The sequence below is a fragment of the Chionomys nivalis genome, chromosome 9 (genome assembly GCF_950005125.1).
Source record: "Chionomys nivalis chromosome 9, mChiNiv1.1, whole genome shotgun sequence".
In the NCBI taxonomy this organism is placed as follows: domain Eukaryota; kingdom Metazoa; phylum Chordata; class Mammalia; order Rodentia; family Cricetidae; genus Chionomys; species Chionomys nivalis.
In genome coordinates, this window is record NC_080094.1 from 30119859 (window position 1) to 30139666 (window position 19808).

At 39.4% G+C, this 19808-nt stretch overlaps 1 protein-coding gene across 4 annotated transcripts in view; it reads left to right on the plus strand.

Moving 5' to 3' along the window:
- Positions 1-19808, plus strand: part of Ralgapa2 (Ral GTPase activating protein catalytic subunit alpha 2) — a 272467-nt gene that overhangs the window by 137952 nt on the left and 114707 nt on the right. For 3 of the 4 annotated variants that reach the window (XM_057780304.1, XM_057780305.1, XM_057780306.1), the window contains 3 exons: positions 13020-13148; positions 16735-16863; positions 17665-17723. In XM_057780304.1, the coding sequence (XP_057636287.1) occupies positions 13020-13148; positions 16735-16863; positions 17665-17723 (317 nt within the window). The remainder of the gene's footprint in view (positions 1-13019; positions 13149-16734; positions 16864-17664; positions 17724-19808) is intronic. The other variant, XR_009057697.1, reaches the window with a different exon arrangement.

Below are 19808 nucleotides of genomic sequence, written 5' to 3' on the forward strand. Positions count from 1 at the left end.
GCTGCATGCTCACATCACACCAGAGTGCAGGGAAATCAGCTGGCAAAGAGCACTCCTACTGAATTTAAGCAACAAGATATTTCATTTATGCTTCTTCGACTATGAAAACTTAAAAAAGAAAAAAAACATCTAGGAAATCTACATTTGATCTTTTCACTTTACAGAAACAGAGAAGATCAATCAAGGCCAGTGGCTACAGCTAGTGGCAAGGTTTAGACATAAACAAAAGCATGTTGTCCTTTTAATGTTAATTCAGGTACCATTTGAATTCAGGCAATGTTAATTCAGGCAACATTAATGGGGCATCATTTGAAATGTGTCCATAACAGAGCACATACCATCCAGAGGACCTGATATAGCTCTGAAATTCACCTCATTTGCTTACTATAATCAACATTTAAAGATGCACACAGGAGTTAGATAGGAGGCTCAGTAAGCAAAGGACTTACCATGCAAGTGTTTAGACTTGAGTTTGGATCCCCAGGACCCATATAAAACCGGATGTGGTGGCACAAGTTTCTAACTCCGTAGTTTCTAACTGTGAGATGGGAGACAAAGACAGGAGCCTGGAAACTCGCAGGCCAGCTAACCAGGTGTTAATATGCAGTAGCAGACAACAAAGAAACCCTGTCTCAAACAAAGTTGAAGGAGAGGGCCTATATACAATCTGATCCCCACACCCATACCACGACATGTGAGAGAGCACGTGAACACACACATGCGTGCACACACAACAGAATAGCTAAAACAATCCTAAATAATAAAAGAATTGCTAGAGTTATCACCATCACTGAATTCAACTTGTACTGCAGTGCTGCAGTCATAAAAAGAACATGGTTCTGCACAAAAATAGACATGCTGATTAATGGAATCAAATTGAAAACCCAGACATAAACCCACAGACCTATGAATGCTGAGTTAGGATAAAGAAGCAAAAAGACACACTGGAAAAAAATAGCATCTTCAACAAATGGTGCTGATCAAAATGAATGTCTACATGTAGAACACAGATAGATCCACACTTATCAGCCTGCACAAAATTCAAGTGGACCAACGACCTCAAAATAAAACCAGATACACTGAACCAGACAGAAAAGAAAGTGAGGCATAGCTTTAAACTCATTGGCATAGAAAAAGACTTTCTGAACAGAATACTGTTGGCACAGGAACTTAGATCAACAATTAATAAATGGGATCTCATGAAACTGAGAAACCTTGTCACAGCAAAGGATACCATCATTTGGACAAAGCAGTAGCCTAGAGAAAGGGAAAAGATTTTTAATAACTTTTCTTCACGTCTGATAGAGGGCTAATATCCAAAATATATAAAGAACTCAAGGGACTAGACATCAGCAAACCAAATAACCCAATTAAAAAACCAAAAACAGAAATTCAATTGGCTGAGAAACTTCCTTAGCCATCAGGGAAACCCAAATCAAAGCTACTTTGAGATTCCATCTTGTACATGTTGGAATGGCTAAGATCAGTAAAACAAATGACAGCTCATGCTAGCAAGGATGTGGGATAAGGGGAACACTTATCCATTGCTGGTGGGAGTACAAACTTGTACAGCCACTATGGAATCCTAGATGTGACTCAATCTACCTCAAAATCCAGCTGTACCACTGTTGGGCATATACCCAAAGGATGCTTCATCCCACCACTGAAACAACTACACCGTTGCTGCTGGTGGCTGTAGGCAGAACCTGACTCTGTGAAGGCTGTGATTTCATCTAATAATTTCTGTTGTTGTTATTGTTTTGAGACAGGGACCTTTCTGTATAGTCCTGGCTATTCTGAAACTCACTATGTAGACCAGGCTGCCAGGCTGACCTTGAACTCATAGAAGTCCACCCACCTCTGCCCTTGAGTGCTGGGATTAAAGACATGCATCATCACACTCAGCATTATTTTTTCCTAATGCTATTGCTTATATGATAATGTACCAAAACTCATTTTTTTTATTTAACAAAGTACACTTTTAACCATTTTGTCATCTGTGATGGTGGTCATGTGATGCTTTGCTTTTACCTCCTCTGGAGAACATTATAAAAGGCTGCACAGAAGTCAAGTAAAGGGGACAGACTTTACTGAACAAGCAGTTGGATATCTCCCAAAGAATAAGTGACTTCTTCCAACCTCCTACCCTGCTTTCTGGACCCTAGGAATTTTCTTGCAGTGTATACCTGCCTATCCTCATCTTTGACTATCAGGTCTGTGTAGTTCTGGTCTTCTTTCATCAGGCTGTATCAGTGTCCAGTGTTTAGAGCATGCTATAGCCAAGTCCTTCCCACTGCTGTTATTTGTTGACAACAGCTTGTTTCAGCCCTCATTTACTGAGGTCTTGTTTGAGGAGTTAATAATTGCTCTTTTGCTTTGCATCAACCTCATTAAACCAGCCTGTTATACAAACTGTAGTGTTGTGGATTTGAGGCTTATGGGGGTGATGATTGAGATATAGGTAGGCCAGTGTCTTCAAGGTCCTATTGTGCATCTTGTAAGTCACTTCTTTCCATGACCCTCAACAGTTTTCATTATAAGGAATTAAAAGGTGCTAGAATTTTCTAATGGGTTTTCCATTTTCCTGTCAGTCTCCTAATGGGGTATGACCTACCTATTGAAGGAAGTACACATGAAAGAAGAAGTAACTTCATGACCCCCGAGCAGTTAACATGGAGTTGCATTGGTCAGAATTAAACGGTTTTATGTTTGGTTCATGTGACTGAGAACTAGGGCTAAGAAAATTAATTGGGTCAAGTGATAGAAGGTAAACTCTCTCTTGGTAGTGCTGATCTCATAGTACTGTACACAGTCTTGTGGAAGACACAAATTTGCCATTCTTCACAACTATTTTGAATACAGGTTTATGTGGGTATAGATGTCACATCATAGTATATGGCAGTCATCTCACCAAATAATAACACATTACCCTCTTAAATTACAACATCCCTTTAATGGTGAGGAGCAAATCAAGGATGTGGGTTTTTCCCTCCTCTATTCCCAGGTGTTCTATTAGTTACTTTTCTCTTCACTGTGACCAAATATAAATGAGGAGGAATTTATTTTGGCTTACAGTTCAGAGAAATACAGTCTCCAGTGGCTAGGAAGGCATGGTGGCAGGAACAGCATGGTCTGTGGTTGAACAGGAAGCTCACTTTATCCTTCCCCACCTTTCTTCACTTGGGACACTTGGGAAACAAGCTTCTTTCCTTGGAAATGCCTCACAGACACTCTTGAACGTGTCCTTCATTAACGTTCTGTTGCCTCTTAATCCAGTCAAGGTGTTAGCCAAAATTAACCTCCCCAACCCCTGCAGTCTTCTAATGCATAAGACAGGTAATTAAGAAAATATACTTATATATAATGTATATAGTTACATACATATATTATGTACATTAATCTATGTATATATAGAATATACACAAGTTATTAGATATTATAAGTTAATTTTGTAAGCTTACAAGATACAAGGTTAATATACAAGAACCTCTTATATTATATTTCTAAGTATCAGTGATGGAAAATTTGAAAATGAAATTAATAAAATTATAATTCATTTATAGTGGTCTTAAAAGATGAAAATTCAAAAATAAACTTATCCAAGCAGTATAATATATGAACATAACAAATTATGCATGCTACTATGGAAAATTAAAACTTATATAAACACATGGAAAACACCCCACATTTCTAGCTCTGAAGACAATATCAATAATATTCTCAAAACTCATCTACAGATTAAACACAATCCTCATTATCCCAGTGACCTCTTTTGCATAAATATAAAGCTGACCCTAAAATTCACATGGAATTACAAAGAATTTGAAAAACAAAGTAGTATTTTTAAAAGAACAATATGAACTCATAGTTTCTGATTTCAAAACTTACTAAAATTATAGTATTCGTTAGTGGTTATACCTATAGAGCAATAAAATAGAATTGAGAACATGGAAAGAAACACATGTATCTATGGTGTTTTTGACTAGGTTTTTTTTTTTTTTTTTTGGGGGGGGGGGTTTCGAGACAGGGTTTCTCTGTGGTTTTGGAGCCTGTCCTGGAACTAGCTCTTGTAGACCAGGCTGGTCTCGAACTCACAGAGATCCCGCCTGCCTCTGCCTCCCGAGTGCTGGGATTAATTTTGACTAGTTTTTGATGTAGCTGCCAAAATAATACAATGAGGAAAAAGTAATTTCTTCTCATGCTGGCACAGTTGGACATTCATACAAAGGGATAAAATTAGGTGCTGCATAGACGACAGTTCATTGGGTAAGAGTACTTACTGTTCAGGCATGAGGACCTGAGTTCAGACTCCAGCACCCATGTAAAAAGCTGGGCAGCACCACACTTGGCTGTAACCCCAATGTTGTTGGAGGCAGAGCCAGGAGAATCATTGGAACTTGCTTGCAGCCTGTGTGAAAGACCCTAAGAACAGTAAAACAGAGTGAGAGAGCAGGCCACCTGTCTTCTCTGGTCTCTGTGCATGTCCATGCGCTCACATACCCTTGCACATATATGTGATACACCACATATAAAACACACACACATGCAATGAAATTAGCCTCCATCTCAACCTCACACCATATGCAAAATTTGACTCATAATGAACCGATGGTCTAAATGATGTGTTAGAGCTAAAACTATGTTTTTAGAGGAAAGTAAAACAGGAAATTGTGACTTTCTTGGAATTGACACTAAAGACTTAGGAATGATAGGTAACAAAGGAAAAGGGGAGAATGTAAGTTGTCCTTTACCAAAATTAAAATCTACCATGCATCAAAGGATGTATCACACAAGTGAAAAGATGACTCACAAAATGGTTAAAAAAAATTTCATATTACATGCCCAATAAAGGTCTCCTGGCCAGAGTGTCTGAAGAAACACTGCAATTTAACAGCAAATCAATGGCCCAAATATAAAAGAGTGAAGGGCTTAAATAGACTAAAATTTCTCCAAAGGAGACATCAACATGACCCACAAGTCACAGAGAAATGCAAATCAAAACTACAAGGTACCACTTCATATTCACTAAGATGGCTGTTAAGATAATTTCCTTAAAGGGAAAATAATTTTGACAAGAATAGAAGAATCCTTGAGCATTCCAGGTGAGAATGGAAAGTGGAAGAGCTGCTGTGGGGAGGAAACGCACTCAGAATGTTAGCACAGAGTTCACAGAAGCAGCGCTTCCACTGAGAGCTAGCTCCTGAAAGAGCTGGCCTCAGAGATTCCACAAAATGTTAGCACAGAGTTCACAGAAGCAGCGCTTCCACTGAGAGCTAGCTCCTTAAAGAGCTGGCCTCAGAGATTCCACAAAATGTTAGCACAGAGTTCACAGAAGCAGCGCTTCCACTGAGAGATAGCTCCTTAAAGAGCTGGCCTCAGAGATTCCATACATTTTTTTTTATCTATCAATGTTTGCTGATAGATGCAAGTATAAAACATCAGAGCATGAATATGACTTGATAAATTAAGTAGACTTAATTTCAATACTGTAAAAAGAAGAACCAATTCAAATCCTCCCCATTTATTTCACACCTACAAAAAACCACTTCAAGGGCATTAAAGATCTCTCAAAAGTGATCAGTTTTGTGCAGGTAAACCATGTTTCTTTTTAAAAGGTTTGTGTACTTGCCCAGGCTCAAGAATATAAAATGTAGCACATAAAGCCCATTTCTAGAGGTAGAAATACAGGCAATATATTTTTATGGCAACAACCATCAATTATAGTTAATTTTTTCTGTAACAACCAAATGGATAATCAAATATTGCAACAACTCAAGTATTACTGAGAAAGTGCATCTCTACAGTATTCAGTGTTGCTGTTCAGTTTTCTAACTTAAAATAGCCTATGGTAACTGGCAGCAAAGAAGGTCCTTGCAATAGACTGCCTCTGCTTGAGAACTTAGAATGTAGTTATTGCATGCTGCTAATATTTTATCGAAACATTGAGGATACTCTTAAGTATTTGATGGTAGACAATGATTAAGACACCACACTACAAAAGCCTTATGCAGAAGGACACCTTACTGATGTGCTTCTGCTTGAAGTACCGTGAGAAATGTTACAGTCGGATGGATTTTCACACATCATTGCAACAGTATGTTTGCACAGTTTAAGGCTTTAGCTGGTTCTTTAGGCAACTTCTTTCTTTGATTCTTCTTCTTCAGCACTTTCTAGCCCGGTTAGCCACTGATTTACCTGAAACAAAGCCTTGCCTTTCCTGGAAACTCTTGAGTTATATCTTCCTTTCAAGCCAAAAAAGCTTTCTCCTCAATAATTTCCATTCATAGAAATGAGCAAAAAATCGAAGTAACATGCCTTTTGGGAAGCTGCTGTTGTAACAGTGCACCTGCAGAGCACACAGGGCGCTGACCTGTAGATCCACGTGATCATGAAGAAATTTCTGCATCACTGGCTTGAAAGGGAGCAACAGTCTTTTTTCCTACTCTAACTGTTCTTCGGAAGGAGAGAGGAAGAATCTGTTTCATTGCTAGGTGATTCTACACATCCTTATAGCACCACTGTTGACAAGTACCAAGGTGGAAACAACTCACATGCCCACCAAATAATAAAATAATAAGCATGGCAGATGTGGGGCTCATACTTGAAATTCTAGCCTTCAGAAGGCTGAGGCAGGAGGATTACTGGAATCTTAGTTACATGTGATTCAGTCTCGAATATAAAAGAGAAAATGAAGGCTATCAACACAGTAGAATATTATTTAATTTTTAAACAGCCATGCCAGACATGTTAGCCTATGCTATGCTTATAATCCCAGCAATTCTGAGATAGAGGCCGAGGAGTAGCAGGAGTTTAAGGCCATCTTCAACCCCATAGTAAATTTGAGGTCAGCCTGAGCAACATGGACATCGTCTCAAATGAAAAATAAAACAGGATAAACCTTGAAAACGGGTTGAGTAGCAGAAGCCAGATATATTCTGAAATGTCCAGAGCTAACAAATCCACATAGACAGACGGCAGATTAGTGGTTGCCAGGTACTTGGATAGAGGGGAACCAGGGAGTGGCTGCTAATGGACATTGAGTTTCATTTGGGAGGGATGAAATGTTCTCAGGTTAGATAGTGGTGATGTTTGCTCAATTCTGGGACTATACTAAAAGCTATTTTGTACACATAGGTTGGATTTTATTACATATGAAGTATTTAATAAAGTTGTTACAGATAGCAAGAAGAAGTAACAGTTGAGACAGGACCTGTGACTTTCAAATGCTGGTGTAAAGTAAAATTATATACAGTGTTTCACACCTGCCCAACTTGCTTTCCGAAGGCCAGCAGAGCATTCCTTGTCGGATGAGGGGTTAGTTGTAAAGCAGGTATAAACAGACTTTGAGATGCTTCCTTTGGACTTGCAGGCTGCCTTGTGACCCCTGCCCACTCTTTACTGTGTGACTGGCAAAAGTTCTCTGCCTTCAGAAGAGTTTTCACATACCCCACTTCCCTTCTGCTGTGCATGCCACTGTCCTGGAAACTCTGTGTCACAGCAGTTCTCAGGGCACAGGGCTTAGCTACTGAGCCCAGTTATTCCATTCTGTCCTGTTTCTCAGGGCTTTAGTAACATAGAAGTCACATTTTGAAAATCTGCTGCTTTTCTCCAAATAAATTGCATCCCACATGGCCATTAATACAGAGAACATGCGACATATACCACCTATCATTTGCCTCAGATCTAGAGAGTAATTTATGGTTTCATACGGTGCCATGTTTTGCTATGCCTTGGTGGGGCATAATGCTGGGGGAGTGCATAATGACCAAAGTTTTATTTTTGTCACCAGAGTCCAGATAGCAGCTTATGGTCTCTAAAAGTATGTGTACTCAGAGCTGAAGGAGCAGAGAGCATTAGCAGAGAAGAGAGGGCCAGGTCTAGAATTTGAAGGTTCCTGATCTATTAGAATAGCTAAAGCCAATGATAGTTGATATTTGCAAATGTGTCCTGAACGTACTAAAGAGTCGTAGGTGTGGCTGTTGTTAATTTAAATTATATCCACATTTAATGTGAAAAGTATTTCATTATCATTTCCAAGTGTGGAACAAGTTGTGTCTTTTTAATTAACCAGGTTTCTGGGATACACAAATCCTAACAGTTCCCATGTTACCAAATAAAAGATTCCTGTGACCTATACTAGAAAAAAGATAGGCACCCCGAAAAGTAGCAATGAAATCATTTTACTGTGTAGCATTTCTTAAAGGGAAAAGTCAGGTGAAGAGTTAGGTGATTTTTTGCACACACAGATTTTATTTCTTGATGACTGCTTAGGCTCACAGAGGGCCTAAGTGACTTTAGGTGGGAGAACCGGATCTGTTTGCTCTGGAGAAGCAAGCACAAGTCCTCCAAGGAGAGGCAGGGAGACAGATGGCTGGCTATTGTGTTACAGGCATCATCTGCTAGGTCATGAGCAAATATTAAGTGAAAAATATACGTGTGATTGGTGTGAAAGCACAGTCCCAACATCGCCAGTGCAGGAGGGATGGGAACTTGTGCACGTCTGTGTTTCAAAGAATGCTGTATGGAGATGTTAGAATACAGGGTTAATTCATTTTAAACTGTGGTAAAGTGAACATTTGTCCCCATCTTTGACACTACTGTGCAATATTTTGAATTGAAATGGCCAGTAATGGCCCCTTTTTTATTTTCCATAACAACACAAGCACTAAATTATAGCTGTGCAATTATGTAAACAATGGAAATGCTTCCAGAAGGAATCCTTCCTTTTAAATTTTCATTTTGTGTAATTGTTGGAAGGTTTAGAGCTGTAATAAACAAAATTATTTTACACATTTATCATTCTAAAGGTCAATTATAAGAGAACTAAAGAAGCAGCCCTGTGCAGAATGAGTAAGCCAATTTGTGCTGCCGTCACCATATGTTTTCCTTATCACGTATAGTTTTTCCAGTTACTGTGTACATAGCGTTCAATTAAAGCGATTCATTTGAGGAGCTGAATGTAGTTTGTGTTTATAGAACTGCGCTTTGGAGGAGAGGAAACAACACGCCTCTATTTGAATTACCTGATTTTTTGCAAGATCAGTGATAAGAGACAGATGTTCTCACCAGTTGCTTTCTCATAAGCCTGAACCTTGTGATAAGCTGCAAAGCCACAATTATCATCTTACAGTCTAGCTTTTGAAAGCACTGAGCTTGGAGCTCGCACATGGACCTTTCACTAAAACAGAAAATGCCAGTGTGTGTCCTGCTTACCGTGTGGCAACAGGTCACAGGGTGGTTTCTTTCTAGCAGAAACAGTTTGTCTGCTCTGCCTTCATCAGCGTAAAGAATAAACCTGAGTCCTGTTCCAGACTCCATTTGCCACTCAGCCTGTTGTCGAGTTTAATTTCCCGTTTAGTCTGTTTAGAATGTACAGAAGAAACCGATTCTTACTACCAGACTCGCTTGTTTGAGGCAGGTTATAGAATTCCTCAAAAGAAAAAGCTTAAAGAACATAAAGATCTTGTCCCCAATTTTGCTTCTGTTTTTTTTTTACCCACAAGTTATATACATGATCTCTAATTTCTTGTTAAAGAACTTATTTTAGGGGACTGATTGCTGGAGTTTTTTAATTTCTGGGGTAACATGATCAAAGAGACTTGTCTGTGTTATCTCTGAAATGTTTTGAGATACCCTTCCTTTATAGGTCATAAACATTCATTCAATAAATTATACCAGTCAAACCTATGAAGTAAGTTCTGTGAGGTAAAAATGCTTTCTTATTGAAAACACTGCAAGCAATCCTGCTTACTTCTGTGTGGCCTTTGCCTGCCTCCACAAAACACCTCTTCATATCCCCACCCCACTGCCCACTGCTGTTCCTGGTTGGCCCACAGTCTGTGACTCACTCAGGCCTGATGGCCCCACTTCTAGGGTTCTTCATGGGGAGAGTCTGAACACAGGAAAATTTCCCAGCAGCAGTTATAGTGGAGGTAGCTTCAAGAGAAGGGGTCACACAGTAAGAAACGCAGTCCCTTTCCCCAGTACAGTCTATCCTTATGACATTCTCAGGCTAGGTGGGGGTGGTTCGGCCACTGTCGTGGATCCTGTAGCATTGCAGACCAGTGTTTTTAGAGAACTGTGCCTGTCTCAAACTAAGAGCTTCTGGCATCTAGTGATGTTTGTAGCAAGAAATTCATCATCATTTGCTTGTTAATATTATATTGGTTTTAAGGAGTATATTCTGTTTCTGACAAAGGGTAATCGTTTTCCAGTATAATTTTAAGTTTCAGAAAGGTGAGTCACTTTGAAAACACCTGCTAGGCAAACCATGCTTTAGAGGGAGAATACTAAAAAGGGCATGAGGGCTGCCCCTTGAGTGATGGGTATATAGTAACTGCCATTCTGTCTTGTTCATATAATAAAAGCCGTCAGCTGAGAATAAACTATCAGAATGTGGAGAATTTTGTTTTGTATTTCCCAAGATTGTTCTTAATACCTTGAGGTGGAGGAGTGGCGTGAAAGAATGGTTTTTCTATGAGTTAGAAATGAGTGGAGTTCATCATGGATGGCCCTCAATTGGGAACATGGATGGCAGATGCTCTCCTGAGTACCATGTGGCTATTCCTAATTTTAAAGTGTTATCTCAAAGATAGACCCTTTGGGCTGCTCCATTTCAGTGTAGATAAGCAAAGTAAGCCAGCATGTGGCGGTAATTTGGCTGACTGGTCATATGCCTCCCTCTTTAACCCCCACATTAACCCTGCCCCAGTATTTTCTTTGGTAACTACAGCAGAGGCACACTTTCCCTACAGGCTCTGACTTACGTGGGTGGCAAGTAGGGTAGGCTTGCCATCTGTTATTGTCCCTCTCTTTCCCATCTCTTTGCCCATAGAAGCAGCTTCAGTTGAAGTCACTGGCCCAGATCCAGGGACTGGATGAGCCCTGTGACTTTATCTCAGCTACATGTGTATCTGCCATCTTTAGCACCAGGGACGATTTTGTAGTTTCTTCTGAATATAGTTTCCCCGCCAGGTCTTCATGCATATGTAACAACGAAGCAAGTTTTACAAATTATGGTTTCAGCTTACTAAAGGATTCAGTTCCCAATTCCCAAAAACCTATTCCAGAAAATCAACTTTAAACCAAAATTCTAAATACCAGTGGTGAAAATGGCTCATTTTAGTTTAGTGTGTGCTAAAGATTTAAAAAGCCCATAGGCTTCAAGGTTTTAGCTCCTCATCTCAACAGATGGAATTAACGCAAACATAACAAAGCTAACATCATGACTGTTTGCATTATTAATCTTCAGATGCATGGCATTCTGCTACCTTGCTAGCCAGGTTTGCACGAATCCTTTCATTGCAGCATATGTCAACAGAAATGTGCTTCCATCTGCTGCTGGATAGCTTGATGCCTGATATTCTGAGACAAGGCCCCAGCACAATGCATACCTCTGTGAGTAATTACAGGTGTGTGGTGAGGAGCCCAGGGCATTAATCAAAGGCTTAATTATGAAAAAGGTAGATCTTTTGTTCCACTCCTGGAGCCTAAGTCTACCACACACTTTCTAACCTGCAACATCCATCTGCTCAGTCCAGAGAATGTTTGTCTTGGCTGATAGGAACCCTAAAGTGTATCGCAGGACATGATTAAAGCAGGCTTAAATATTAACTGGGAAAAAAAAAACCTTGGTTCTAGTTTTTCTTCCATTTCTTCCTTTTATATCTCTATCTATCTATCTATCTATCTATCTATCTATCTATCTATCTATCTATCTATCTATCTATCTACCTACCTACCTAATCTTTTATCTGTAAATCATGTTCACTATTGTATAAGAAAAATCCACTGAAATGCCAAACTTTTAAGTTTTAAGCTAAATTGCTTGTCATATGCAAACACTAATATACTAAGTATTCTAAGGTCATTTGAAGCACAGAAATATTATTTATATAAATTAAATTAATCTACTATAAGAAAAATGTCTTGGGAAAATATTTTGTGAGCACATGCAAGTTGTGTTTAAGAAGACAAGTGAGATAAATCTGTTGAAGGGCCTAACATAACTTTGGAAATTAGCATGTTGCTATGCTTTGCTCTGATTTATTAGTTAAGACAAGACTACTTTGAAGGGCTTATTCAGATAGCCACACTGACAGCTAAGGGTCTTATGTTTTGCTATTTACTTATATATAGACAGTAACTATTGGTTGCTTGATGGCAAGTCAAATAACTAAGGTACTTCAATGTGATGGGTTTGATTTTTGTGCCAGCCTAGAATCTGTGTATAAGAAGATTGTAGTTTTCATTCTAATCCCACTTATACATGCACACACTCACACAGATGGCTTTAGAGGGGGCCTGGCCATGATGGTGTGAACACTGCCCTGTGGTGGATCTGATCCGGCACAAGCAGGAGTGAGGGACTGGGGATTGGGGACCAGCCAGCCCTCCACAGGAGTCCATTATAGGCACAGGATGGAGAGCTGGCCGGTAGATGCTCCTGATGCCAAACTCTGGCAAATGGCTGCTGTTGGCTTTGTGTTTGTACCTCCTGCGCACATCAGATCAGTAGCAGCTCCCTGACCTCGATGCCTCGTGATTGTAAGAGCATTACCTTAACACTGCCCACACTCCCATTTTTTAGTGCCTAAAACTTCCCTTCCTTTGTCTATAAGATTCTCTAATAGTGTGCTTTAGCCTCTGGGCATTGAAGCTAAAGACAGAGCCCAGTTTTTATTTTATGGGTGTTTGTGGGTTTTATTTATATGTCCATCCTAGCAGTCTTGTAGCTTGTTCCAAGGAACCCATTGTCAGGTGGGATACAGGACAGATGTTTAGTGAGCCTCAATGCCACAGGATGGGTTTTGGATAAGTCATCTTACAGTTTGTTGTCTTTATTTTCCTTAACAAGATATGTGTACAGGAACCATTGAAGTTATGCGCCCTGCACTCTTTCACTTAAAAACCTATCACCTTTCTCTGCTCTCTTATGGTGGTCATGTATGTACACAAAGAAACCACTTTGGAATTCTGTTCTTAAAATTACAGTTGTATTTCCTTATTTTCCTTTTCAGGATGTCTTAAACACTATCATAAGAAACTGTTCACCCCGCTTTTTCTCCCTGGGTTTGCCTGGTTTCTCAATGCTGGTCGGGGACTTTATCACTGCTGCTGCCAGGGTCCTCAGTACAGACATGTTGGCGGTGAGTATGACAATGTTCAGCATCCCAGCTCCTGGGAGACTTCACAATAGCTAACAAGGCTCAGATTTCTCCACTCTAACAGGTGTTGACTCATTAGTGCAATGTGAAACTGGGCTCTCAGAGTAGATACCCTGGCAGCTGATCTGTGAAATTGTAGGATAAGATGACATACTGGTACTGGAAAGGCGTTTCATCAAAAGGCCAAAGTGTGAGAAATCATATCCCCACTAATGTCAGCACAGTCACACGAAAGCAGGGCCTGTTTTACAGACCCTCATTAGTATTTGCCAGTATATGTCATTATAGAAATAAATTCAGTAAAGAGAGAATTTGACGTGTATGTCCAAAGTAATGTGTTGTTGTTTTGTTAAATTTAGTTTGGTTACTGTGAGTCTCATGGAAAGAAACAGAAGTGCCCTTCCACTTAGATTTAAAGTGTCTTTCCCACTTGTGCTGTATGTACAAACTATTAATCTAGTGAGTCACCACCCCTTGAACTCTGTAAAGATGATGGTATTTTGTATTTGCCAGGGATTTACCCGAAGTCCGTATGAGTAGTCAGGATGCTAAATTTTGTCTGATATATGGTTAATCTTTCACTTCCATTGAGGGGTGATTAGGACTTGTAAAACTGATAATTTGTGATCATATTTTTATGCTCTAATGTCTTGTTATAAGGGTAAATTGGGTAAAGAGAAAGGAAGAGATAAGAACAAAAAGGAATAATGAGAAAAGGAAAAAAGGAGGAAGAAAAAAATGTAGAATTTCTTTAAAGATGTGACAACTTTTCTCACTTTGTTATTTCTTGATTGGAAGAAATCATCTCCAAAGAACATTCTTGTTAAGGGTTAACCCTTCAAGTTGGCATTGAAAAAAAATTACATGACACAGACAGGAGAATCGTACTTTGTTAGAATTTTATTACCTGCTAGTTCTTCTTTAGAACAGGCTACAGCCCTTTATACAATAGCACAACACATGGTGAGATCTCTGTTGACATGGATCTTATGCCTAGGTGAGCTATTTAAAGTAACCTTCCAAACATACATTGGTCAATGGGCATTTAAAAAAAATTCAACACCTTTATGTTGAATCAGAAATGCAAAATAAAACCACAAGACAATAAATTCCATTGTTAAGAGTTGTCATCACAAAGGAAAATAAGTGTTGTTGAAGATACGGAGCAACGGGAATCCTTGTATATATACTCTTGGAGGGAATGTAAATGATATAGTCATTGTTGAAATTTGAATGACCTTAAAAGATTAATGTAAGTGGAATTTTTCATTGGGACCACCAACTCCCAAACAACAGAGACTCCTTATTAATTAAGAAAGCTCAGCCAATAGCTTAGGCTTATTTTTCGCTAGCTCTTATAACTTAACTCATTTCTGTTCATCCATGTGCTGCACCGAGGCTCGTTTACATCATCTATGTACTTTCCATGATGCTTCTTACACATCTGGCTCTTGAGCCTCAGACTCCACCCTTCTTCTTCCCAGGATTCTCACTGCCCTGAAAATCCTGCCTAGCTACTGGGCACTTAGCTTTTTTATTATACCAGTCATAGTGACATATATTCAAATACCATGAAGAAATATTTCACAGATTAATAAAACCATTAAGTGACTTGATAATTCTACTGAGATATATGGCCAAAGGAAGTAGAATCTGCATTTGGAAAGGCGAGCTGCTTCTCATGCTCACTGCAGCATTATTCCCAGTTAGCAAGTAAGAGTAACAGCTTACAGTGTGTCCATGTGTGGGTGAACAAATGTGACACATATAGTAGAATATTCTTCATCCTTACAAACAAAGACACCTTGTCTCTTTGACAACAGGAGAGGTTCCAGGGGCCACTTTGCTTGGGAAATAAGCCAGACATGGTCCTGCATCATCTCTGTGACATGTGAACTCTTAAAAGTCAAATGACCAGAAACAAGGGGTAGTCTGGTGTTTGCTAAGGGCTGGGGAGTAAATAGGGCGATGTGGGTCAGTGTAGAAAGTTTCAGTAAATTTTTTGAAACCTCCTGTACAAAATGATGATCATAGTTAAAAATATTGTAAACTTGAAGTTTATCAAGAGAGTGTTCCTCCATGAAAAAGGACAGCTATCTGAGATGATAGATGGGTTAATTAAGCTTAATTAGCTTTCATTTTATGTGTGTGCTTTTAACTGTATACACAGACGTACATGTTATACCTCTTAAATCAGTCGTTCTCAACCTTCCTAACCATAAAATTATTCCATTGCTACTTCATAACTGTAATTTTGCTACTGTTATGAATCGTAATGTAAATATCTAGTATGCAAAGCCCTGAAAGGGTCACTACCCACAGCTTGAGAACCACTGTCTTAAATATAATTTTATCTGTCATACCTCAGAGATGAAGCTTTCCAAAGTGGTGTTTTAAACGGAGAGACTATGCTTTCCTGTGTAAACGTGAGGTTTAAAGCTGTGCACCTGGTGAGAGGTGCTTGGAGGGAGCACGCCCGCCCAGCCAGATTTTTTAGGTATCACAGTTAATCAGAAATGTGAGGTTATTCCTGCTTGCCCAGGCAACTAGAGAGAGAGAGAGAAGTACGTGCACAGGAACACATCACCAAAGAAATCCGTGGACGCTTCCACCGAACAGCGATATTTAACAGCCAAGGCTAGAACCTGTTCGAATATTCATTAGCAACAGAACAAAAACCATGATGTGCACGTACTATGGAGTACTGTATAGCGGTTCACAGCAGGGAGCCCCGGCTCTAGATGGCTCTTTGGCTGACTATGAATCTGTGAGGGAAAAGGACAAGAACTTTAGCTAACACTCCAAAGTTAGGTGGCAAGGAAATGGGCAGTTCCAGCAAGCGAGACTGTCAGTCTCTTTGGAAAGTGTCCCAGAAGCCCTGTGATAAAAGGGCTCATACTGCAAGGGAGCTGTGGGCTATATCAGATGCCTCTGAGGTCAGATGAGATTGAGACTGGAGGTGACCACTGGGTGTGGACCATGGAGGTCATTAGCCAAACTACTCACCATGCCTGACTTTAGCAAATTTTTAACAGTTCACCACAGTCACTCTGAACTTCATGTTTAAAAACTAAACAAAGCATGCCTAGTGCCTTTCTCCATGATGTCATGGCTGCATTCTCAGCTGGCAGCACTCTTCCCCCGTCTCTCTTTGGATGACTACCTCCTACTCCCCTCCATATGGATGGCCTTGCTTTTTACTTGAAAAATAATGTTAAGTCGTTCTCATTTATCCTGCTCTTTCTAGATCACAAACACTGAAATGATTTTAAACAGCCGTGACAGAGCCATTTGCCTTTCTAATTCTAAATGGGTTTGTAGATTGGTTTTCATAACACCTGTTTACATCAAATGTAGAGATGTTTTCCATTCCTTGGAAATTTGCCTTTTCATTTAGACAAACTTCTTGTGCCTAAACATCCACCAGGAAAATAGCCATAAATAATTTAGCACTTCATATCTAGAAGGAAAAATAAAGATTCCCTCTCACAACCAGAACAAAGTAAAACATGTTCTTCGAGCTCCCAGCCTATGTGAAGGAACTTGGTGCTTCCCTCCTTGTGTGCAGGCACCCCGGGCAGAAGCTCTCACTCTCCTCGGCTCCCTCGTCTGCTTCCCAAATACCTACCGGAAGATCCCTCTGCTGCAGTCAGTGCCAGAAGGGAGTGAGGTCGGCACAGGAACGGAAGATGTCAAGGTACATAGCCGAATCTTGAGTTTAGCATCTACGGCTGGAGTTCCGTCACTGTCTTCCAATCCTCTGCACTGATCTCCTTTCCCCTGAAAGTTGCTGTGTCTTCTGAAAGCTTCAGCAGTTGTTTTCAGAAGTGAGTTGTGTGAACTGTGAATGGCCACATTCACAGCATGCTGAGTTAGACCTGATAGCTCTGTTCCTCTGGTGGTTTATTTTCTTATTTCTGTTTATTATTCCTAGGGATCATAATTATGTAATGAATCATCATTTGTAATAATTCTGTTAGCTTAGTTATACTACATTAGTGTAGCAAATGAATTTATAAGAAATAATTTCAACAAGCTAAATATTCAATCCCATTGGTGGCCTGATTAAATGCTACTAATAACCTGAAATTCCAAGTTATTTCTTGGGGAATAAAAGTAAGCATTTTTTTTTTCTGTCCTCAGCTGACATTTGGAGCAAACAGAAAGTCCCAGCACCAGTCAGTCAATCCGTAACCCTGCTTATAATCTGTAATTCAATGTGCAGTGTGTAATCCAATCAAACTAAAATGGAGATTTTCCTATCTGGAAGTCTCAGATGCTTTGCTTGACTCCCACTGGATCCCTAGAAATGCTGTGCTCCAGGCTGGCTCAGTTACCCAGGGAGGCACTTGCTGAAGTGAGCCAAGTTCTCTCAGAAGGAAGGGCTGCCCGAACTCCCTGGCCTTTCGCTAACTCCAGGGTGCCTGTGACATGGTCAGCACATGCGGGAAACCAACAATGACATCAAATTTTCATTTACTGAATTTTGTGTTTTTAGCATTACCTCATAAATATTTTACTGAAGAATGCTACCGAGGAACCAAATGAATGTGCAAGGTAAATGATGAACAAGAGGTAAACTATGTTAGAATTGTAAGATGCACATTTATGTATAAACAGTTCATGTTTTTAACAATCCTTTCCATTTCTCTTACACACAGTGAAATGTATAGTAAACATTATGTCAGAAATATGATATGCTTAGCTACTTACATTGTCATTATTACTAGAGAAAATAGTAAGATTTAGAGTAAGATGGAATATAATTTTACATAAGAACATGCAAAATTAGAAATAAATAATGTTTTCAGAAAGAAGCAGGGTTTAAGCAAACAGTTCATAAAGGCTGTATGTTTTGGGCTGAGATTCTGGACTGATTTGTGCCTCAAGAGACATTTGGCAATGTGTAGAAACATTTGGGTGTTTCTGCCAAGCATCTAAGACTGCTACCGTATGTGACCAAGTAGGAGGCTTTCTAGGCCAGCTATGTGGTAAGAAATCCTGCTCCTCTCAAGATGTAGACCAAAGCTGGGAATGCTGAGAGAGGCGAATATCCATCTCTCACTCAACTTCCGGCCTTGTAGGACCACTTTAGCCTCTGACAGCCTTGTGACAGTTAGCACATGCCTTGGCCCTTCAGCACATGGGAAGACAGAGGCCCTAACTTTATTGTCTTATGAACTCTGGTGATTTATTACCTTTTTTATTTTTCTGAGCTTCACTTATCTTCAGTTTTTCTTAGTCTGCCATTTTCAGAAGCTATGCGTGTATTACCAGTTTGATAAGATTGAACTAAACTTGGGTATGAGATACCCCCATCTTGATTTATAGATTCTGACTCAGGTAATGTTTTGTTCAGGAAGTTACATTATATCCAGTTATAGTCCCATCATGCTTTCACCATGTTTGGATGTCAGGCAAGGGAGCTACAAAACAAGTAACGTATTCTTTCTTCTCCACACTCAGAATACCGTTTGCAGCAGTAGGATTAGTATCCTGTATTCAAGAATTTGTCCACTTCATCTTTGATGTCAAATATTTTGTGTACCCTCTGGTTGTAAGGCTAGTCGCTAGTCTTGTTAGGTTTGTCGCTGTTGCTAGTCTTTTCAAGCAGTAAGGTTTTGTCGTTGCTCACCTCTCTATTTTTGTTTGTATTTTCAGCTTTGGACTCTTTTGTACTCTTCTCCTTGTGATGTTCTTCTTTTGTTACTTTTTAAATTTACATACTTGGTGTATTTTTTAACTTTTTTCTTTCAACATATAAGACTATATGCTTATTATTAAGGGCTACCTTTTCCAAAACTTATAAGTTTTTATATTCAGTATTTTTAAATTTCACTTTTTTCTACTTTTCATTATGATTCCTTCATGAGATCAAGAGGGTTTTTTAATTAATTTCCAAATATGGTTATTTCTATCTTTTGAGATTTTTTAGACTTAATTTAAATTTTTAATTTTGTATAAATTAATGTTTTGCTTAGAACTAGAATTATGAATGGACGTGAGCTATGTGTGGATGCTGGAAACTGAACCTCCTAGTCCTTTGCAAGAGCAAGTTCTCTTAACCACTGTCCCATCTCCACCCTCGTCTGCCTTTTTTTGTCTCAAGTAACCACAGTGTAGTTCAAAATATGTGTGTGATGATTGTATTTCAAGTGGTTAATATTTACCTTAGGACCCCATGTGTAGTCAGTTTTAGCAGATGCTCCATATATTCTTGAGAAGAATGTACATAGAGGCTGGAGAGATGGCTCAGTGGCTAAGTGCTCTTGGTGTTCTTCCAGAGGACTTGGGTTGGAATTTCAGCACCCATATCATAGCTCACAATCATCTGTAACTCCAGTCCCAGGTGGTCCATGCCTTTTCCTAGCCCCCTTTGGCAGTACAAATATACATTCAGCCAAATACTCATAAGAATAAAATAAAAATGGAAAACACTATACTTAAAAAGAGAAAGAAGAGAATGTACATACTGTTCTTTAATCGTGAGGTATACTGTTCTAGATGTAGCCTTCCAGTGTTTCACATACTCTGAATTTCTTCTGGAGTTTGTTTTGTTTTTATTGATTTGATTACTTACTGAAAGGTATGTTAAAAGCTTTCCACCGTTGTACTTAACCTGTTTCCTGGAATTTCTGTCAA